Source organism: Salmo trutta, chromosome 7, assembly GCF_901001165.1.
Source record: "Salmo trutta chromosome 7, fSalTru1.1, whole genome shotgun sequence".
Taxonomy (NCBI): domain Eukaryota; kingdom Metazoa; phylum Chordata; class Actinopteri; order Salmoniformes; family Salmonidae; genus Salmo; species Salmo trutta.
The window spans coordinates 43,925,229-43,947,714 of record NC_042963.1 but is presented as its reverse complement, the minus strand read 5'-3'; the positions used below and the strand labels follow the sequence as shown (position 1 = coordinate 43,947,714).

The following is a 22,486-nucleotide window of genomic DNA, read 5'->3' as shown; positions in this document are numbered from 1 at the left end:
TGCGAGCACCATGCTCTAGCAGCTGAGCTACAGAGGAGATAGGACCACCTCATTTTGATTCCTGTCTCACTGGGAAGGCATGACTTTCCTTCTCTCATACTGTTCTCTTAACATTACACTATGTGCTTCAGCACTCCCAGTCTACTACCACAGTACTCAGTCAGCTGGTCTGAACTAATAAGAAGCTTACTTCTACATTAAACTCATTTTCCACTACAACTGTATGCAAAAGCTCAAACTTATTTTTATCTGAAATATTTAGCATTGTCAATGGCCTTGTATCAAACGTCCAATTTTAAGTTTGAAAAAAAAGTACTGAAATGTGCTTTTGTGGGTTGACCTACATAGTCAGAATAACATAAACCTTTATCAGTGATCAAGCACACTTCCTTAAAAGGTCTCTTAAGCAAGAGCATATGTTGAAATTCACAGCCTTACTTTTTATCATATGCTGATAGAGGATTCATGAACAGAACACTTTTCTTGTTCCAAATTGCCCTGGCTACTCCAACTCTCAGCAGAGGTAAAGGATGATAACAGATTTGAAAAGCAGGATTTTTAGATCATTATGTCTAATGTTAAGTTATAGCCTGTCTGTTGCAAAACCAACCCCTTTCTAGCTGTTGTAACCAATACCCATGTCTTGTTTGTTTGGCCTTCCCTGTAGCGCAGTTGGTAGAGCATGGTGTTTGCAACGCATGGTGTTTGCAACGCATGGTGTTTGCAATGCCAGGGTTGTGGGTTCGATTCCCACGGGGGGCCAGTACGAAAAAAGAAATGAAATGTAAGTCGCTCTGGATAAGAGCGTCTGCTAAATGACTAAAATGTAAACGTAATTATACTTCTTGGTTAGCTCTACCTGTACACCAGTGGAGGCTACTGAGGGGAGGACAGCTCATAGTAATGGCTGGAAGGGAGTCAATGGAATGGTATCAACCACATGTTTGACTCGATTGACTCTTCCAGTCATTATTATGAGCTGTCCTCCCCTCAGCAGCCTCCACTGCTGTATACTTTTTCCTTACCTCAGGCTATGTCCAGGTAACCTACAGTGCCTTCAGAAAGTATTCATACCCATTGACTTATAACACATTTTGTGTTATAGCCTGAATAAAAACAATTGTCACCCTTCTACACAACACCACATAATGACAAAAAAAAACATGTTTTTAGACAATGTTGCATTTGAATTAAATACAGATCTAATTTACATAAGTATTCACACCCCTGACTCAATACATGTTAGCTGTAATTGCTGCCAATGGTAATTCTGAGTATTTCTGGGTAAGTCTCTTCAGAGCTTTCCACCCCTGGATTGTGCAATGTTTGTCTATTTTTTTATTTTATTTTTTATGTTAGTTCTTGATCATAGACAGCCGTTTTCATGTCTTGCCATAGATCTTCAAGCAGATTTAATTCAAACGTGACTAGGCCACTCAGGAACATTCAATGTTGTGAACTCAAGTGTATATTTGGTCTTGTATTTTAGGTTATTGTCCTGCTGAAAGGTGAATTTGTCTCTTAGTGTCTGGAAAGTAGACTGAACCAGGTTTTCCTCTAGGATCTTGCCTGTGCTTTGCTCTTCTGTTTTTATTTGTATCCTTAACTCCCTCGTCCTTGCCGATGACAGGCAAATCCATAACATATTGGATTTGGCCCAAACATAACACGTTTTGTATTCAGGACATAAAGTTCATTTCTTTGCCAGATTTTTTTGCAGTTTTATTTTAGTATCTTATTGGAACCGGATGTATGTTTTGGAATATTTGTATTCTGTACAGGCTTTCTTTTTCATTCTGTCATTTAGGTTAGTATTGTGGAGTAACTACAATGTTGTTGGTCCGTCAGTTTTCTCCTATCACAGCCATTAAAACCGCTAATGTAGGCTAATGCGATTAGCATGAGGTTGTAAGTAACAAGAACATTTCCCGGGACTTTGACATATCTGATATTGGCAGAAAGATTAACAAGAATTTAAGCTAACTGCACTGTCCAATTTACAGTGAAATAAAACCATGCTATTGTTTGAGGACAGTGCACAGTTATGAACTTAGTTATTAGTAAACCAATTAGGCACATTTGGGCAGTCTTGATACAAAATTTTGAACAGAAATGCGATGGTTCATTGGATCAGTTTAAAACTTTGCATATACACTGCTGACATCAAGTGGCCAAAATTGCACCTTGCCTAAAACAATACATTATGGCTCTTGTGTTTTCAAAGATGATGGTACAAAAAAGTTTTCTTTGTATTATCTTTTATCAGATCTAATGTGTTTATATTCTCCTACATTAATTTCACATTTCCACAAACTTAAGATGGCGCCGGAGAAGGCAGACGTTTTACGTGCCCCCAATCGATTGTGTTCTTTTGTAGTTTCTTCCAAGTAGGTCATCGATTTTATTGTCCAAAGATTGCACATTTGCTAGCAGAATGGAAGGAAGTGGGGGTTTATGCGTTCGCCTATGAATTCTCAGAAGTCAGCCCACCCTCTGCCCCTTTTTAATCCGCCTCTTCATGCAAATCACGGATCTGGGCCTGTTCCTGAGAAAGCAGTATATCTGACTCGTCAGACTGGATTCTGCCAGTCTGTGGTGAGTAATCTCAGTCCTGATGTCCAGAAGTTATTTTCGGTCATAAGAGACGGTAGCGGAAACATTATGTACAAAAATAAGTAAATAAACCAACCAACTGGATATTCAAAACTGTAAAAACGTATGCTTCACGGAGTCGTGGCTGAACGACGACACTATCAACACTGTATCGGCAGGATAGAACAGCGACGTCTGGTAAGATAAGGGGGCACAATGTATTTTTGTAAGTAACAGCTGGTGCACGATATCTAAGGAAGTCTCGCGCAATTGTATCATGAGAAACTGTAGACTACCTACCTAGATAAGTATATCTGTATTTTTCGTAGCTGTTTTACACCCCGCCACAGTCAGAGGCTGGCACTACAACAGCATTGAATGAGCTGTATTCCGCCATAAGCAAACAGGAAAATGCTCATCCAGAGGCGGCGCTCCTAGTAGCCAGGGACTTTAATGCAGGGAAACTTGAATCCGTTTTTACCAAATTTCTATCGGCATGTTAAATGTGTAACCAGAGGGGGGAAAAGCTCTGGACCACCTTTACTTCACACACAGAGACGCATACAAAGCTTGCCCTCCATTTGGCAAATCTGGCCATAATTCTATCCTCCCGATTCCTGCTTACAAGCAAAAATGAAAGCAGGAAGCACCAGTGACTTGATCAATAAAAATAGTGGTCAGATGAAGCAGATGCTAAGCTACAGGACTGTTTTGCTAGCACAGAAGGAATATGTTCCGGGATTCCTCCGATGCTATGCACTCCGAACCAAACAGGCGAAGCGTCAATACAGGACTAAGGTCAAATCATGTGTGGCAGGACTTGCAAACCATTAGACTACAAAGGGAAGCACAGCCAAGAGCTTCCCAGTGACACAAGCCTTCACAGAGGAGCTAAACTACTTCTTTGCTCGCTTCGAGGCACATAACACTGAAACATGCATGAGAGCACCAGCAGTTCCGAACGACTGTGATCACACTCTTCGTAGCTGACGTGAGTAAGACCTTTAAACAGTTCAACATGCACAAGGCTGCGGTGCCAGACGGATTTACATTTACATTTAAGTCATTTAGCAGACGCTCTTATCCAGAGCGACTTACAAATTGGTGCATTCACCTTATGATATCCAGTGGAACAACCACTTTACAATAGTGCATCTAAATCTTTTAAGGGGGGGGGGGGTTAGAAGGATTACTTTATCCTATCCTAGGTATTCCTCAAAGAGGTGGGGTTTCAGGTGTCTCCGGAAGGTGGTGATTGACTCCGCTTTCCTGGCGTCGTGAGGGAGCTTGTTCCACCATTGGGGTGCCAGAGCAGCGATCAGTTTTGACAGGGCTGAGCGGGAACTGTGCTTCCGCAGAGGTAGGGAGGCGAGCAGGCCAGAGGTGGATGAACGCAGTGCCCTTGTTTGGGTGTAGGGCCTGATCAGAGCCTGAAGGTACGGAGGTGCCGTTCCCCTCACAGCTCCGTAGGCAAGCACCATGGTCTTGTAGCGGATGCGAGCTTCAACTGGAAGCCAGTGGAGAGAGCGGAGGAGCGGGGTGACGTGAGAGAACTTGGGAAGGTTGAACACCAGACGGGCTGCGGCGTTCTGGATGAGTTGTAGGGGTTTAATGGCACAGGCAGGGAGCCCAGCCAACAGCGAGTTGCAGTAATCCAGACGGGAGATGACAAGTGCCTGGATTAGGACCTGCGCCGCTTCCTGTGTGAGTCAGGGTCGTACTTTGTGAATGTTGTAGAGCATGAACCTACAGGATCGGGTCACCGCCTTGATGTTAGTGGAGAACGACAGGGTGTTGTCCAGGGTCACGCCAAGGTGTGCTCCGGGCATGTGCTGACCAACTGGCAGGTGACTTCACTGACATTTTCAACATGTACCTGATTGAGTCTGTGATACCAACATGTTTCAAGCAGACCACCATAGTCCCTGTGCCCAAGAACACGAAGGTAACCTGCCTAAATGACTACAGACCCGTAGCACTCTCTTCCGTAGCCATGAAGTGCTTTGAAAGGTTGGTAATGGCTCACATCAACACCATTATCCCAGAAACCCTAGACCCACTCCAATTTGCATACCGCCCAAACAGATCCACAGATGATGCAATCTCTATTGCACTCCATACTGCTCTTTTCCACCTGGACAAAAGGAACACTTATGTGAGAATGCTATTCATTGACTACAGCTCAGTGTTCAACACCATAGTACCCTCAAAGCTCATCACTAAGCTAAGGATCCTGGGACTAAACACCTCCCTCTGCAACTGGATCCTGGACTTCCTGACGGGCTCCCCCCAGGTGGTAAGGGTAGGTAACAACACATCTGCCACGCTGATCCTCAACCAGGGGGCCTCATGGGTGTGTGCTAAGTCCACTCCTGTACTCCATGTTCAGTCATGACTGCACAACACCATCAAGTTTGCCGATGACACAACTGTGGTAGACCTGATCAACGACGAGACAGCCTATAGGGAGCAGGTCAGAGACCTGGCCGTGTGGTGCCAGGACAACAACCTCTCCCTCGACGTGATCAAGACAAAGGAGGTGATTGTGGAATACAGGAAAAAGAGGACAGAGCATGCCCCCATTCTTATCGACAAGGCTGCAGTGGAGTAGGTTGAGAGCTTCAAGTTACTTGGTGTCCACATCACCAACAATCTAATATTGTCCAAACACCAAGACAGTTGTGAAGCAGGCACGACGAAACCTATTCCCCCTCAGGAGACTGAAAAGATTTGTCATGCATCCTTAGATCCTCAAAAGGTTCTACAGCTGCACCATCGAGAGCACCACCGAGAGCACTGCTCGGCCTCCGACCGCAAGGCACTACAGAGGGTAGTGCGTACGGCCCCATCACAGGGGCAAAGCTTCCTGCCATCTAGGACCTCCTATACCAGGCGGTGTCAGAGGAAGGCCCTAAAAATTGTCACACTCCAGCTACCGTCATAGATGTGCTCTCTGCTACCACATGGCAAGCAATCCCGGAGCGCCAAGTCTAGGTCCAAGAGGCTTCTAAACAGCTTCTACCCCCCCCCCCCCCCCAAGCCATAAGACTCAGGAACACCTAATCAAATGGCTACCTAGGCTATTTGCATTGCCTCCCCCTTTCTCTTTTAGACCGCTGCTACTCTGTTTATCATCTATGCATAGTCACTTTAATAACTCTACCTACATGTACATATTACCTCAGCTAACTGGTGCCCCTGCACATTGATTCTGTACCTGTACCCGGTATTTTTCTGCTGCTCTTTAATTACTTTTATTTCTTATCTGTATTTTTTTTAAACTGCATTGTTGGTTAGGTACTCGTGAGGTCTACACCTGTTGTATTCGGCGCATGTGACTAATATCATTTGAAAATTAGATTTTTATCAAGAATATGCATATCCTTGCTTCAGGTCCAGAGCTACAGGCAGTTAGATTTGGGTATGTCATTTTTAGGTGACAATTTGAAAATGATCCGATCCTTGAGGTTAACTCAACTTTTTTTTGAAGTCACCATGGGCCTCATGGTGAGATCCCTGCGTGGTTTCCTTCCTCTAACCCCAACTGGGTTAAGAAGGACGCCTGTATCTTTGTAGTGACTGGTTGTATTGATACATCATCCAAAGTGTAATTAATAACTTCATCATGTTTAAAGGGATATTCAGTGTCTGCTTTTTTTTTTACACCCATATATCAATATGTGCCCTTTGCAAGACATTGGAAAACCTACCTGGTCTTTGTGGTTGAATCTGTTTTGAAATTCACTGCTTGATTTAGGGACCTTACAATTATCTGTATGTGTGGGGAAACAGAGATGAGGTAGTTATTAAAAAAAACCATGTTAAGCACTACTGCGCGCACACGCAGTGAGTCCATGCAACTTATTTTGTGTCACTAGCCTACACAGAATACGACAATCTCAATTTAATAAATTTTACATTTAGGCTGTAACCCAACAAAATATGGAAAAAGTCAAGAGGTGTGAGTACTTTCTGAAGGTACTGTACATGGACACAGCCGCTAACATGGTTGTTGTTGTGTAGCTAGCTGTTGGCTTTTGATTCTAGGTGATGGGAAAATTAGTTTTTTTTTCTTCCAACAAACTCCTGCCATGTTCTTGAGTTTGTAGAAGTATGTTGTGTTTTGCATATTGTCCCAGTCTACCCTATATTCCCCATGAGTGTGTGTCTAAATACAGGGGTTTCAGTGGAAACATAAGTGTCTTGTTCTAGTTTTCTACTCTACTTAAAACAGTTTCTACGAATAGAGGCAGATTGTGAGTGCGATATAATTCCAGACTCTCCCTGTGCAATTTCCCACAGTGCTTCAACCGGTTAAATATAGATTAGGCCGTGAACTATCCCATACCACACTGACTCCCTGGAATTGTGTGGGTTACTGTGTGTCTTCAACCCCCCTAGAGGAAGCGAAGTTGAAATGTGTGAGAATTCCCAATCAGAAGTCATGTAGTTACATTTTATTTCTCTCTTGACTGAGCTGAAACGTCCCATGAGTAGTTCACTCTGGACAGAGAGAAGAGCAGTGTAGCTTGGAGCAGAGCGCATCTGAATTTTAGTGCCAGAGCCTTAGCAACATCTCATCTAGCAATCTGCCAAACGTGATTGGGTATGAGAGATGACACCCCCTCTGGTCCACTAAAAGCAGTGGGGAGATGAGGCCAGACTTCTCACTTGTTTGCGTTCCGCGCTCCTGCAGTCTGCACATAGCTGTTCAAATGATCCAAATATCAAAGGGCATCATGTTTCAGGCCTCATGGAAACAGCAGTCTCCCCTACTTTAGAACTTTGGTGGTTCCTTTAACACATCCAGGTTTACATTTCAATTGACATGACGGGCAGAGTCATTGAGCGAATGTATTAAATCGAATAACAGATTTGATTTCCTTGGATACATCATGAGCACATGCTCCTACAATATGCTGCTTGAAATTGGTGGTATGCTTACTTGAAGAGGATGAATTACTGAATGATGACTAGTTGAATGGCGTAGCTTGTTCTGTTATTTGGGCAGGTACTGGGAGAGACTGCAGATGGAGGCAGTGAAATGTGTGTACACTATTACACTACCATTCAAAAGTTTGGGGTCACTTAGAAATGTCCTTGTTTTGAAAGAAAAGCACTTCAAATTGATCAGAAATACAGTGTAGACATTGTTAATGTTGTAAGTGACTTGTAGCTGGAAAGGGCAGATTTTTGATGGAATATCTACATTAGGCATACAGAGGCCCACTATCAGCAACCATCAATCCTGTGTTTCAATGGCACGTTGTGTTAGCTAATCCAAGTTTATAATTTTTAAAGGCTAATTGATCATTAGAAAACCCTTTTGCAATAATGTTAAGACAACTGAAAATCAAAACAACAGTTAAAGAAGCAATAAAACTGGCCTTTTTTAAAAAAAAGTTGAGTATCCGGAGCATCAGCGGGTTCGATTACAGGCTCAAAATGGCCAGAAACAAAGTACTTTCTTCTGAAACTTGTCAGTCTGTTCTTGTTCTGAGAAATGAAGGCTATTCCATGTGAGAAATTGCCAAGAAACTGAGAATCTCGTACAACACTGTGTACTACTCCCTTCACAGAACAGCGCGAACTGTCTCTAACCAGAATAGAAAGAGTGGTAGGCCCTGGTGCACAACTGAGCAAGAGGACAAGTACATTAGTGTCTAGTTTGAGAAAGACGCCTCACAAGTCCTCAACTGGCAGCTTCATTAAATTGTACCCGCAAAACACCAGTCAATGGTGATGAGGCGACTCCGGGATGCTGGCCTTCTAGGCAGAGTTGCAAAGAAAAAGGCATATCTGACTGGCCAATAAAAAGAAAAGATTAAGATGGGCCACAGAACACCGACACTGTACAGAGGAACTCTGCCTTAGAAGGCCAGCATCCCGGAGTCGTCTGTTTATGTTGAGACTAGTGTTTTGTGGGTACTATTTAATGAAGCTGCCTGTTGAGGACTTGAGGCACCTGTTTAATGGGCTTTGTTTCTGAGCTGTCATGACATCTCCAGCTATGCAAATTAGGGATATTTATGATGATTTATGCAACAGCATCCTCATGCTTTAAACAGGATGTACTATTTCAACTTCTATTTCGCTGTGACTCTTATATGAAGGAGTGCAGGTTGTATTGTGTCTTGAGAACATGCTAGAGATATTACATACATTTTAATGTGACATCTCCTTGTTTTGATTTTTTATTTTTTTTTAAAGTCCAGTAACATAATCAAGCTACAGGGTGCAACTTATACTTGTGGACTTTTTAAGAATTTATTTTTGTCATGTTTTATTAAGCGTGCTATTAATTACCATGTAACATTACTTGGGAGACCATATCACAGAGCAAATGTCTAGATGATTTTTGTCGATAGTCTGAGTGCGAAGTGACGCTGTAATAAAATCAAATGCCATTTTCCTTTCCAGAACCCGCTGAGATGGCAGTTGTGTCATAGTCTAACTAAGCCTGTGAGGGCTGGGGCCGGAGCGAGGGACTGCCCAGACAGTCTCCAAAACGGAAGATGTGTGAAACAGAGGATGAGAGGAGTGCTCAGGCCAGGCAGCTCTTTGAGAACTTTGTCCAGGCGTCCACGTGTAAGGGCACTATGCAGGCCTTCTGTATCTTATGCAGGCAGATGGATCTGGACCCACTGGACTACAGGAACTTCTACAGCAACCTCAAAGCCACGGTCACCAACTGGAAGGCCAAGGCCCTCTGGACCAAACTGGACAAGAGAGCCGGCCACAAGGAGTACAAGAAAGCCCAGGCCTGTGAGGGCACTAGGGTAAGAAATCACCCAAGCTTTTACACAGTGGAGGTTGCTGAGGGGAGGATGCCTCCTAATAATGTCTGGAATGGTATTCCGCTCCAGGCATTACCACGAGCCCGTCCTTCCAAATGAAGGTACCACCACCTGTGCTTTCACAGTAACGCTGACTCGGGCACCGCTCCAGAATCTCCCGTTAGTGTGGGTAGGGGTAAAAGTGACTAAGCAATCAGGATATACTGTAATATAAACAGTAGCAGCAGCATGTGTGTGGTGTCAATATTTGTTTGTTGGATTGTCAGTGTAGTGTGTGGGGGTAGAGTCTAGTGAGTGTGCAAGGGAGTCAGTGCAAAACAATTTAAATAAATAATAAAGTGGGTCAATGTAAATGAGGGAATAGCCATGGGAGCTAAAATAATGGCCTGCCCAGCATTTTATACATGAGCGTGATGTTAATTGCGTAATTAACATCGGCACCACAGCTGTGTGGAAGCAGCAGCTTTCAATATACTTTGTATCCCTTATTTACTCAAGTGTTTCCATTATTTTGGCAGTTACCTGTCGATTATAAGGAAGGAGCCTAAAATGAATAAACCCTATATTTGCCTTTTGGGCAGAGCTTCCACATTGGGATTGAATACATGATATTCTCCATGCTAATATCCCATATCTGCATAAGGAATGATGATTCATAGCTGGCTACCTTTTTATCTAATTCTTTACTACTATGAGCCAGACTACAGTTAATTTATTTTTTAAATTAAATCGAAGCCCTGTGACATCAATTCACATTCACTCAAAACTCTTAATAGTTTACAACTTGAAAAGGGGTTCTTACTTATAAAATGTTGGTCAAAAATGTGTATTTGTAATGATTCCTTATTATTTCCTGCCAAGGCAGGAGCTACTCTTCCTGGGGCCCAGCAAGATTAAGGCAGTTATACAAAAGAGGTTAAAGTACTATTTACAGTATGTTAAAGTACTAGTTGTACAATAGGTTCATAATGTGACTTCTCTTTCATGGTAATGTTATGATGCACGACAGACTGTTGCTGTGTATCTCTTATACTGTTATGAGATATGATATCCCTACACACCCAGCTGGTAGCCGCTTCTTATGGGAGCAATACGGAGAACAGCTACACTGCACACGTCCACAGGATCATGTCAAACAAGGAAAGCATGATTAACCTCCTCACATATGAAACCAATTCTTTTGACAGTGCAAAATCAGCAAATCCATTACAACACAATGGATTTGATAATGCAGGCTGTTTTAAAAAATATTATTTCTGCCCATTTTAGGTGTACATTTTCTTGAATGTTTAGCGTAGTGTTTGAATGACTTAATTCTCAGAGGAAAACATTAGGGGTCCTAAGGGAAGGATGCTGGAGTTAGATAGGCCTAGATGACAGTGAGATTCTGGGTGGTGCTTGTCTGATAGTCTACAGTCGTGGCCAAAAGTTTTGAGAATGACATAAATATTAATTTTCACAAAGTCTGCTGCCTCAGTTTGTATGATGGCAATTTGCATATACTCCAGAATGTTATGAAGAGTGATCAGATGAATTGCAATTAATTGCAAAGTCCCTCTTTGCCATGCAAATGAACTCAATCCCCCAAAAACATTTCCACTGCATTTCAGCCCTGCCACAAAAGGACCAACTGACATGTCAGTGATTCTGTCGTTAACACAGGTGTGAGTGTTGACGAGGACAAGGCTGGAGATCACTCTGTCATGCTGATTGAGTTTGAATAACAGACTGGAAGCTTCAAAAGGAGGGTGGTGCTTGGAATCATTGTTCTTCCTCTGTCAACCATGGTTACCTGCAAGGAAACACGTGCCGTCATCATTGCTTTGCACAAAAATGGCTTCACAGGCAAGGATATTGCTGCCAGTAAGATTGCACCTAAATCAACCATTTATCGGATCATCAAGAACTTCAAGGAGAGCGGTTCAATTGTTGTGAAGAAGGTTTCAGGGCACCCAAGAAAGTCCAGCAAGCGCCAGGACCGTCTCCTAAAGTTGATTCAGCTGCGGGATCGGGGCACCACCAGTACAGAGCTTGCTCAGGAATGGCAGCAGGCAGGTGTGAGTGCATCTGCACACACAGTGAGGCGAAGACTTTTGGAGGATGGCCTGGTGTCAAGAAGGGCAGCAAAAAAGCCACTTCTCTCCAGGAAAAACATCAGGCACAGACTGATATTCTGCAAAAGGTACAGGGATTGGACTGCTGAGGACTGGGGTAAAGTCATTTTCTCTGATGAATCCCCTTTCCGATTGTTTGGGGCATCCGGAAAAAAGCTTGTCCGGAGAAGACAAGGTGAGCGCTACCATCAGTCCTGTTGGCATGCCAACAGTAAAGCGTCCTGAGACCATTCATGTGTGGGGTTGCTTCTCAGCCAAGGGAGTGGGCTCACTCACAATTTTGCCTAAGAACACAGCTGTGAATAAAGAATGGTACCAACACTTCCTCAGTGAGCAACTTCTCCCAACCATCCAGGAACAGTTTGGTGACGAACAATGCCTTTTCCAGCATGATGGAGCACCTTGTGGCTCGGGGAACAAAACATGGATATTTTGGGTCCATGGCCAGGAAACTCCCCAGACCTTAATCCCATTGAGAATTTGTGGTCAATCCTCAAGAGGCGGGTGGACAAACACAACCCCACAAATTCTGACAAACTCCAAGCATTGATTATGCAAGAATGGGCTGCCATCAGTCAGGATGTGGCCCAGAAGTTAATTGACAGTATGCCAGGGCGGATTGCAGAGGTCTTGAAAAATAAGGTTCAACCCTGCAAATATTGACTCTTTGCATCAACTTCATGTAATTGTCAAAAGCCTTTGACACTTATGAAATGCTTGTAATTCTACTTCAGTATTCTATAGTAACATCTGACAAAAATATCTAAAGACACTGAAGCAGCAAACTTTGGAAATTAATATTTGTGTAATTCTCAACTTTTGGCCACGACTGTAGACTAGCCAAATTCCATGGCCAACTATTTTCTAATCCCATTTTAAAGTGGGATTATGGTTTTTGTTTTACATTGCTGTAGTGACTGGAATAGTTTTGGTTCTTATGCTTGCTTGTTTATGTAACACATGTAGATTTGCATATCCTATTCATTCAGATTGGTTCACGCCCTTGTGGCGCAATGGTCTAAGGCACTGCATCTCAGTGCTTGAGGTGTCACTACAGACACCCTGGTTCGAATTCGGGCTGTATCACAACCGGCCGTGATTGGGAGTCCAATGGGGCGGTGCACAATTGGCCCAGCGTTGTCCGGGTTTGGCCTGCTGTAGGCCGTCATTGTAAATAAGAATTTGTTCTTAACTGACTTGCCTAGTTAAATAAATAAAATGGACACAGTGATATTGTAATATACACTCGCATTCCATATGGGTGACTCACTTGAGTATGTTAGTTGTATTAATCGTTGTATTGAATTGTTGACCCTCCAGACCTTTGGAAAGCATCGCCTGGAGAGTTAGTACTTTTCTATATTTCATAAATTCAACATACAGTACCAATCAAGTTTGGACACACCTACTCATTCAAGGGATTTCCTTTATTTTCTACAAGGTAGAATAATAGTGAAGACATCAAAACTATGAAATGACATATGGAATCATGTAGTACCCAAAAAAGTGTTAAACAAATCAATATGTTTTATATTTGAGATTCATCAAACTAGCCACCCTTTGCCTTGATGACAGCTTTGTACACTCTTGGCATTCTCCCAACCAGCTTCATGAGGAAGCTTTTCCAACCGTCTTGAAGGAGTTCCCACATGCTGAGCACTTGTTTGCTGCTTTTCCTTCACTCTGCGGTCCCACTCATCTCAATTGGGTTGAGGTTGGGTGATTGTGAAGGCCAGGTCATCTGATTACTCCATCACTCTCCTTGGTCAAATAGCCCTTACACAGCATAGAGGTGTGTTGGGTCATTGTCCTGTTGAAAAACAAATGATAGTCCCACTAAGCGCAAACCAGATGGGATGGCGTATCGCTGCAGAATGCTGTGGTAGCCATGCTGGTTAAGTGTGCCTTGAAAAGCACCATCACACCACCATGCAGTCTGGCTCAGTTGGTAGAGCATGGTGTTTGCAACGCCAGGGTTGTGGGTTCGATTTCCCACGGGGGACCAGTACGGAGAAAAATTTTTTTAATGAAATGTATGCATTCACTAATGTAAGTCGCTCTGGATAAGAGCGTCTGCTAAATGACTAAAATGTAAAATGCTTCATGGTGAGAACCACACATGCAGAGATCATCCGTTCACCTACTCTGTGTCTCACAGACTCAGCGGTTGGAACCAAAAATCTCATTTAGAATCACCAGACCAAAGAACAGATTTCCACCGGTCTATTGTCCATTGCTCGTGTTTCTTGGCTCCAGCAAGTCTCTTCTTCTTATTGGTGTCCTTTAGTGGTGGTGTCTTTGCAGCAATTCCACCATGAAGGCCTGATTCATAGTCTCCTCTGAACAGCTGATGTTGAGATGTGTCTGTTACTTGAACTCTGACACATTTGTTTGGGATGCAATCTGAGGTGCAGTTAAATCTAATTAACTTATCCTCTGTAGCAGAGGAAACTTTCTTTCCTGTGGTGGTCCTCATGAGAGCCAGTTTCATCATAGCGCTTGATGGTTTTTGCACTTTCAAAGTTCTTGACATTTTCTGTATTGACTGACCTTCACGTCTTAAAGTAATGATGGACAGTCCTTTCTCTTTGCTTATTTGAGCTGTTCTAGCCATGATACGGCTAACTTCTGTATAACCCCCTACCTTGTCACAACACAACTGATTGGCTCAAACGCATTAAGAAAAAGAAATTCCACAAATTGACTTAACAAGGCACACCTGTTTAATTGAAATGCATTCCAGGTGACTACCTCATGAAGCTTGTTGAGAGAATGCAATGGGTGGCTCCTTGTGAAGAATCTCAAATGTTAAATATATTTTAGTTTAACACTTATTTTTTTTGGTTAGTACATGATTCCATATCTTATTTCATAGTTTTGTTGTCTTCACTATTATTCTACAATGTAGTCAAAATAAAGAACCCCTGGAATGAGTAGGTGTGTACAAACTTTTGACTGGTACTGTATTTGTTAAATAGTGCAGCAGTATTAAGGGATCTTGGATTTCATGTGTGCCCAGGCACCCATGAACCAATCAGGGTTGGGTTTTGTGTCTGAAAGTGATGAAATATCACCAAATGTTTTACATTGTACGGATGTTAACAAAACATGTTCATTATGAAACTAGGCTTGGTCTTTTGTGAAATCCCTCATCTGGGCATCGTGTCTGAACCTGAATGGCACTGGATACACCTCTGTATGGAAGCACCAGTTTCTCACAGCTGCAGTATAGACAAAAGAGACTTCTCAGTAAACAAGGAAACTTGTATTTTGCCAGACCTTTAAAAACACTGCTGTCACACGCGGGTAAACACCTGAGTATTGGCCCTGCCAGACTTGCAGGACTTAACTCATCCTTATTGTTGTGTCCAGTAAAAGTGACACAATCGTTTTTTTTCTCCCCTTAGTTGACCTCTTATGGTGCGATCTGTGTAGGGTTCATGACAAGCTCTGGAAACGGTACACAACAACGTGAGCGCTGACTCGAGCATTCTCTAAGAATAGCCCAAAAGCCACAGCTCCACACAGAGCCAAATGACACTATCGTCTCCAGATCCCAGTGACAATCATTCACCTTGTACAGAGCCACATTAGGGCCAATTAATTCCTTTCATTCCAACAGTTCATTGTCACCTTTATTTGGTCTAAATGGGCTTTAATTCTGTTGAATACTATGCATGCTGAGATTTTGCAAGCTGTGTAGTTGAAATACCACAGGTCAAGTCTCTAGTAATAACAACCTCATGAATGGCACAAAGTATCTCTTGAGGACTAAGTCTGACTGTAATCAGCTGACCCCTTTCAGCAACGCTGGTTGTCTGGTGAGACAAATCCCCCATAATGCATAGCAGACATCCATGTCCAAGTGCAGTCAGTGGAGTGATATCCGCTCATTCAAACCCACCACACTCAGGCCTGGACTGGCCTAGTAACCTTCAAATACCTGACTCTGTCCAACGCTCAGATGTTTGAGTCACAAACAATACAACTCTAAACACGAATTGCGGTTTGTGGTGTCATTCTGTTACCAAACTTTTTGAATCTTCACTGTTCTTGAAGTAAATGTGTTTTGTAAGATCTCCAGTGGAAGTTAAGTCGTCCTTGTGCATAGACCATATAAAACTATTTAACTTTACAATCATTGGTTTTTGTTTGGCGTACTCAGATTTTTCACTTTAATATATCCGCGTCATTCTGTTACCGTGGAGTTGCCTATATGACAGGCCAACAACTACGTCAGAGGATAAGGTCATCTCAATGCTCTGTCATGCCGTCAGTGGATCACACCAGTGAAATTACTCGTGGTTTTGTTTTATTGTAGGATATGAAACCTGATTTCATAATGGGGCCCTATATGCTGTATTGATATGTTCTCCTTATGAGGCCTTGTTTTAATCTTTGATGTTTAATACCAGAGGTTGCAATACAATAGAGCTAATGTGGAAGAGGTGATCACCTTTTGATGTAGCTAATAGCATTTTCTGTAATCTCACCTAATTTCACCTCCTGCAACAGTTTGTTAATCATGTGAGATGTTTTAATTACAGTTTCTATTGTACACTGATGACGAAGTCTCTCTCTCTCAAGTGTCTGATCATCGGAGGGGGCCCCTGTGGTTTGCGTACGGCCATCGAGCTTGCTCTGCTGGGGGCCAAGGTGGTGGTGATTGAGAAGAGGGACACCTTCTCCAGGAACAACGTGCTGCATCTGTGGCCCTACACCATCCACGACCTCAGGGGCCTCGGGGCCAAGAAGTTCTACGGCAAATTTTGTGCTGGAGCCATAGACCACATCAGTAAGTATTGTACTGCTAATGTCATTCTTCATCTCATAGGAAATTATGTTAAGTAATGTTATTCTTCCTTGTTTTGGTGTTCTGCTGGGGAAAACTGACGGAAGTTGAATGTGGCTGAAAGATTTATCAGATGGTAACATTGTTACATGATCTCTTCCTCCTCACTCACTCCACGTTCTTCAGTTGGATTTTTAAAAAATATATCTGGCTTGCTCTGCTAAGAAATCTGACGTGCGTGTGTGAGCGTTATCTCCCTGCAACTGCCGTGCCTTAGATAACAACATGCAAAGTGGAGGAGCCCATAAATGCAAATGCTATGTGTTTCAAAACCACTGCTGACAGACTGGCCTTCTGGTGTCATTTATTGGAACATTTGGCAACCGGGTGAATTATATACACTGCTCAAAAAAATAAAGGGAACACTAAAATAACACATCCTAGATCTGAATGAATAAAATAATCTTATGAAATACTTTTTTCTTTACATAGTTGAATGTGCTGACAACAAAATCACACAAAAATAATCAATGGAAATCAAATTTATCAACCCATGGAGGTCAGGATTTGGAGTCACACAACATTTAAAGTGGAAAAACCACACTACAGGCTGATCCAACTTTGATGTAATGTCCTTAAAACAAGTGAAAATGAGGCTCAGTAGTGTGTGTGGCCTCCACGTGCCTGTATGACCTCCCTACAACGCCTGGGCATGCTCCTGATGTGGCGGATGGTCTCCTGAGGGATCTCCTCCCAGACCTGGACTAAAGCATCTGCCAACTCCTGGACAGTCTGTGGTGCAACGTGGCATTGGTGGATGGAGCGGGACATGATGTCCCAGATGTGCTCAATTGGATTCAGGTCTGGGGAACGGGCGGGCCAGTCCATAGCATCAATGCCTTCCTCTTGCAGGAACTGCTGACACACTCCAGCCACATGAGGTCTAGCATTGTCTTGCATTAGGAGGAACCCAGGGCCAACCGCACCAGCATATGGTCTCACAAGGGGTCTGAGGATCTCATCTCGGTACCTAATGGCAGTCAGGCTACCTCTGGCGAGCACATGGCGGCCCCCCAAAGAAATGACACCCCACACCATGACTGACCCACCGCCAAACTGGTCATGCTGGAGGATGTTGCAGGCAGCAGAACGTTCTCCACGGCATCTCCAGACTCTGTCACGTCTGTCACATGTGCTCAGTGTGAACCTGCTTTCATCTGTGAAGAGCACAGGGCGCCAGTGGCGAATTTGCCAATCTTGGTGTTCTCTGGCAAATGCCAAACGTCCTGCACGGTGTTGGGCTGTAAGCGCAACCCCCACCTGTGGACGTCGGGCCCTCATACCACCCTCATGGAGTCTGTTTCTGACCGTTTGAGCAGACACATGCACATTTGTGACCTGCTGGAGGTAATTTTGCAGGGTTCTGGCAGTGCTCCTCCTTGCACAAAGGCGGAGGGTAGCGGTCCTGCTGCTGGGTTGTTGCCCTCCTACGGCCTCCTCCACGTCTCCTGATGTACTGGCTTGTCTCCTGGTAGTGCCTCCATGCTCTGGACACTACGCTGACAGACACAGCAAACCTTCTTGCCACAGCTTGCATTGATGTGCCATCCTGGATGAGCTGCACTACCTGAGCCACTTGTGTGGGTTGTAGACTCCGTCTCATGCTACCACTAGAGTGAAAGCACCGCCACCATTCAAAAGTGACCAAAACATCAGCCAGGAAGCATAGGAATTGAGAAGTGGTCTGTGGTCACCACCTGCAGAACCACTCCTTTATTGGGGGTGTCTTGCTAATTGCCTATAATTTCCACCTGTTGTCTATTCCATTTGCACAACAGCATGTGCAATTTATTGTCAATCAGTGTTGCTTCCTAAGTGGACAGTTTCATTTCACAGAAGTGTGATTGACTTGGAGTTACATTGTTGTTTAAGTGTTCCCTTTATTTTTTTGAGCAGTGTGTATATTTTTCCCCCACGGAGATTTCCATAGAGTTTTCATAGAGATGTCCGTCTTGTTCCTATGAGGCTTATTCTATCCCCATGTGTGAGATGCTTCCTTTCCTGACCCTCTGCTTTAGTAACAGAGTCCTAAATACTCGCTGATATAAACCGTTTCTCAGGTTAACTTGTGAAGTTGAAAACAACAGACTTACCAGCTGCTAGCTAGGTACACCTCAGAATGGAATATCAGTCATTTGGCAGTTCACTAACTGTGTATCTCGAAGCCTATCAAGGCCACAGGTTATTAGACTAATTGTGTGTGGTTGGATAAGTGTTGTCAATTCTAAACTGTGTGGTTCGCCTTGAATGCTGGCTAACAGCATGGTACATCAGACCGTATACCAAGGATATGAGCAAAAGTTTATTTTTACTGCTCTAAATACGTTGGTAACCAACTTATAATAGCAATAAGGCACCTCAGGCTTGTGGTATATGGCCAATATACCACGGTTTAGCTGTGGTATGTTGGCTATATACCACACCCCCTCTGGCCTTGTTGCTTAATTATACTTTGTATGTGTCTGAAGGTATTCGCCAGCTCCAGCTCATGCTACTGAAGGTCTCCCTCATCGTGGGGGTGGAGGTCCATGTCAACGTGGAGTTTGTCAAACTGTTGGAGCCACCGGAGAACCAGGAGAATGAAGGTGACTCTTTCGGTTCAGTCAGAAAATACAGCGTTTCCCACCTCTGGACAGGAACAGGTCATGTTTTTCGTCTTTCTGTTAAACACATTTCAATCCAACACAGTATCAGGTCCAGCAACCTTCTGTTAAAGCATGGTTCAGCATTTTAAACCTCCATGCCATGTTAACATAACCTTGGCAATCAGCACTAGACAGCTGTGTTTACAACTGTTTGTTTGATGCTTAAGTGTTTGTTAGAAATCTGTTTTTTACATTTCTGTTCATTGTTGTTCATATTGAGTTTGTATGGTTAGCATTATTGCTGATTTTCATTGGTTGGCTGCACCAGGTCTTTCTCTCCCTCAAGCCCTGGTACTTGATCAAAATGACATCACACGCCACAGATGGATTGGCTACTTCTCAATCTTGTGTTTTTGATTTAGAAACACGTGCTTGCATAATTCCATTTACGAGTAGAGGCTGCCTCTAGGTCTACAGTGAAGCGCATATGCTTTGTAGGTCAGTTTTGCTTGCTTAATTTTTGATGCAAAATCAAATTTTATTTGTCACATACACATGGTTAGCAGTTAGCGAAATGCTTGTGCTTCTAGTTCCGACAGTGCAGTAATATCTAACAAGTAATCTAACAATTCCCCAACAGCTACCTAATGCACACATCTAAAGGGGTGAATGAGAATATGTATATGGATGAGCGGCGTAGGCAAGGTGCAACAGATGGTATAAAATACAGCATATACAGTTGAAGTCTGAAGTTTACATACACTTAGGTTGGAGTCATTAACTTGTTTTTCAACCACCACACACATTTCTTGTTAACAAACTATAGTTTTGGCAAGTCGGTTAGGACATCTACTTTGTGCATGACACAAGTCATTTTTCCAACAATTGTTTACAGACAGATAATTTCATTTATAATTCACTGAATCACAATTCTAGTGGGTCAGAAGATACACTAAATTGACTGTGCCTTTTAAACAGCTTGCAAAATTCCAGAAAATGTCATGGCTTTAGAAGCTTCTGATGGGCTAATTGACATAATTTGAGTCAATTGGGGCTGTACCTGTGGATGTATTTCAAGGCCTACTTTCAAGCTCAGTGCCTCTTTGCTTGACATCATGGGAAAATGAAAACAAATCAGCCAAGACCAAAGTATTGTACACCTCCACAAGTCTGGTTCATTCTTGGGAGCAATTTCTAAACGCCTGAAGGTACCACGTTCATCTGTATAAACAATAGTACGCAAGTATAAACACCATGGGACCACACAGCCGTCATACCGCTCAGGAAGGAGACACGTTCTGCCTCCTAGAGATAAACGTACTTTGGTGCGAAAAGTGCAAATCAATCCCAGAACAACAGAAAAGGACCTTGTGAAGATGCTGGAGGAAACGGGTACAAAGTATCTATATCCACAGTAAAATGAGTCCTATATCGACATAACCTGAAAGGCCACTCAGCAAGGAAGAAGCCACTGCTCCAAAGCCGCCATAAAAAAGCCAGACTACGGTTTGCAACTGCACATGGGGACTCATACTTTTTTGGAGAAATGTCTTCTGGTCTGATGAAACAACAATAGAACTGTTTGGCCATAATAACCATCGTTATGTTTGGAGGAAAAGGGGGATGCTTGCAAGCCGAAGAACACCATCCCAACCGTGAACCACAGGGGTGGCAGCATCAGGGTGGTGCTTTGATGCAGGAGGGACTGGTGCACTAAACAAAATAGATGGCATCATGAGGATGGAAAATGATGTGGATATATTGAAGCAACATCTCAAGACATCAGTCAGGAAGTTGAAGCTTGGTCGCAAATGGATCTTCCAAATGGACAATAACCCAAAGCATACTTCCAAAGATGTGGCAAAATGGCTTAAGGACAACAAATTCAAGGTATTGGAGTGGCCATCACAAAGCCTTGACTTCAATCCTATAGAAAATGTGTGGGTAGAACTGAAAAAGCATGTGCGAGCAAGGATGCCTACAAACCTGACTCAGAAACACCAGCTCTGTCAGGAGGAATGGGCCAAAATTCATCCACCTTATTGTGGGAAGCTTGTGGAAGGCTACCTAAAACGTTTGACCCAAGTTAAACAATTTAAAGGCAATGCTACCAAACACTCAATTAGTATATGTAAACTTCTGACCCACTGGGAATATGAAAGAAATAAAAGCTGAAATCATTCTCTGTACTATTATTCTGACATTTCACATTTTTAAAATAAAGTGGTGATCCTAACTGACCTAAGACAGGGAATTTTTACTAGGATTAAATGTCAGGAATTGTGAAAAGCTGAGTTTAAATGCATTTGGCTAAGGCGTATGTAAACTTCCAATTTCAACTGTACATATTATATCAGTAATGTAAGATATGTAAACATTTATTAAGAGTGCATTGTATAAAGTGACTAGTGATCCATTTATTCAAGTGGCCAGTGATTGGGTCTCAATGTAGGCAGCAGCCTCTGTTAGTGATTGCTGTTTAGCAGTCTGATGGCCTTGAGATGGAAGCTGTTTTTAGTCTCTCGGTTCCAGCTTTGATGCACCTGTACTGACCTCGCCTTCTGGATGGGTTTCGGTGTGATCAGGCAGTGGCTCGGGTGGTTGATGTCCTTGATGATCTTTTTGCTGTATGTGTCATGGAGGGCAGGTAGTTTGCCCCTGGTGAAGCGTTGTGCACACCGCACCACCCTCTGGAGAGCCTTGCAGTTGAGGGCGGTGCAGTTGACGTACCAGGCTGCAATACAGCCCGACAGGATGCTCTCGATTGTGCATCTGTAAAAGTTTCTCAGGGTTTTGGGTGACAAGCCAAATTTCTTCAGCCTCCTGAGGTTGAAGAGGTGCTGTTGCGCCTTCACAACTGTCTGTGTGGGTGGACCATTTTCAGTTTGTCTGTGACGTGTACCCCCGAGGAACTTAACTTTCCACGTTCTCCACTGCTGTCCCTTTGATGTGGATAGGGAGGGGGTCCCTATCCACAAGTCCATTTTTACTTTAAGACATGGTCAGTCAATCTGGAAAATGTCAAGCACTTTGAAAGTTTCTTCAATTGCAGTCGCAAAGACCAAGCGCTATGAAGAGACTGGCTCTCATGAGGACCACCACAGGAAAGGAAGACCCGTAAGTTCAGTAGAGTTAACTGCTCCTCAGATTGTAGGCCAAATAAATGCTTCAGAGTTCAAGTAACAGACGCATCTCAACATCAACTTTTCAGAGGAGACTCAATTAGGCCTTCATGGTTGAATTTCTGCAAAGAAACCACTACTAAAGGACACCAATAAGAAGAAGAGACTTGCTTGGGCCAAGAAACACGAGCAATGGACATTAGACCAGTGGAAATCTGTCCTTTCGTCTTAGTCCAAATTTGAGATTTTTGGTTCCAACCGCTGTGTCTTTGTGAAACGCAGAGTAGGTGAACAATTGATCTCTGCATGTGTGGTTCGCACCATGATGCTTGGAGGAGGGGGTGTGGGATGCTTTGCTGGTAACACTTGGTGAATTATTTAAAATTCAAGGTACACTTAACCATCATGACTACCACAGCATTCT

The 22,486-nt window shown here is 43.2% G+C and overlaps 1 protein-coding gene across 5 annotated transcripts in view; it reads left to right on the top strand.

Annotated features, from left to right (window-relative positions):
- The window catches only part of mical2b (microtubule associated monooxygenase, calponin and LIM domain containing 2b), an 84,860-nt gene that overhangs the window by 5,534 nt on the left and 56,840 nt on the right, over positions 1–22,486 (top strand). For all 5 annotated transcript variants that reach the window (XM_029759036.1, XM_029759034.1, XM_029759037.1 and 2 more), the window contains exons 2-4: positions 9,013–9,371; positions 16,091–16,298; positions 18,824–18,940. In XM_029759036.1, the coding sequence (XP_029614896.1) occupies positions 9,108–9,371; positions 16,091–16,298; positions 18,824–18,940 (589 nt within the window). In that variant the 5' untranslated portion in view covers positions 9,013–9,107. The remainder of the gene's footprint in view (positions 1–9,012; positions 9,372–16,090; positions 16,299–18,823; positions 18,941–22,486) is intronic.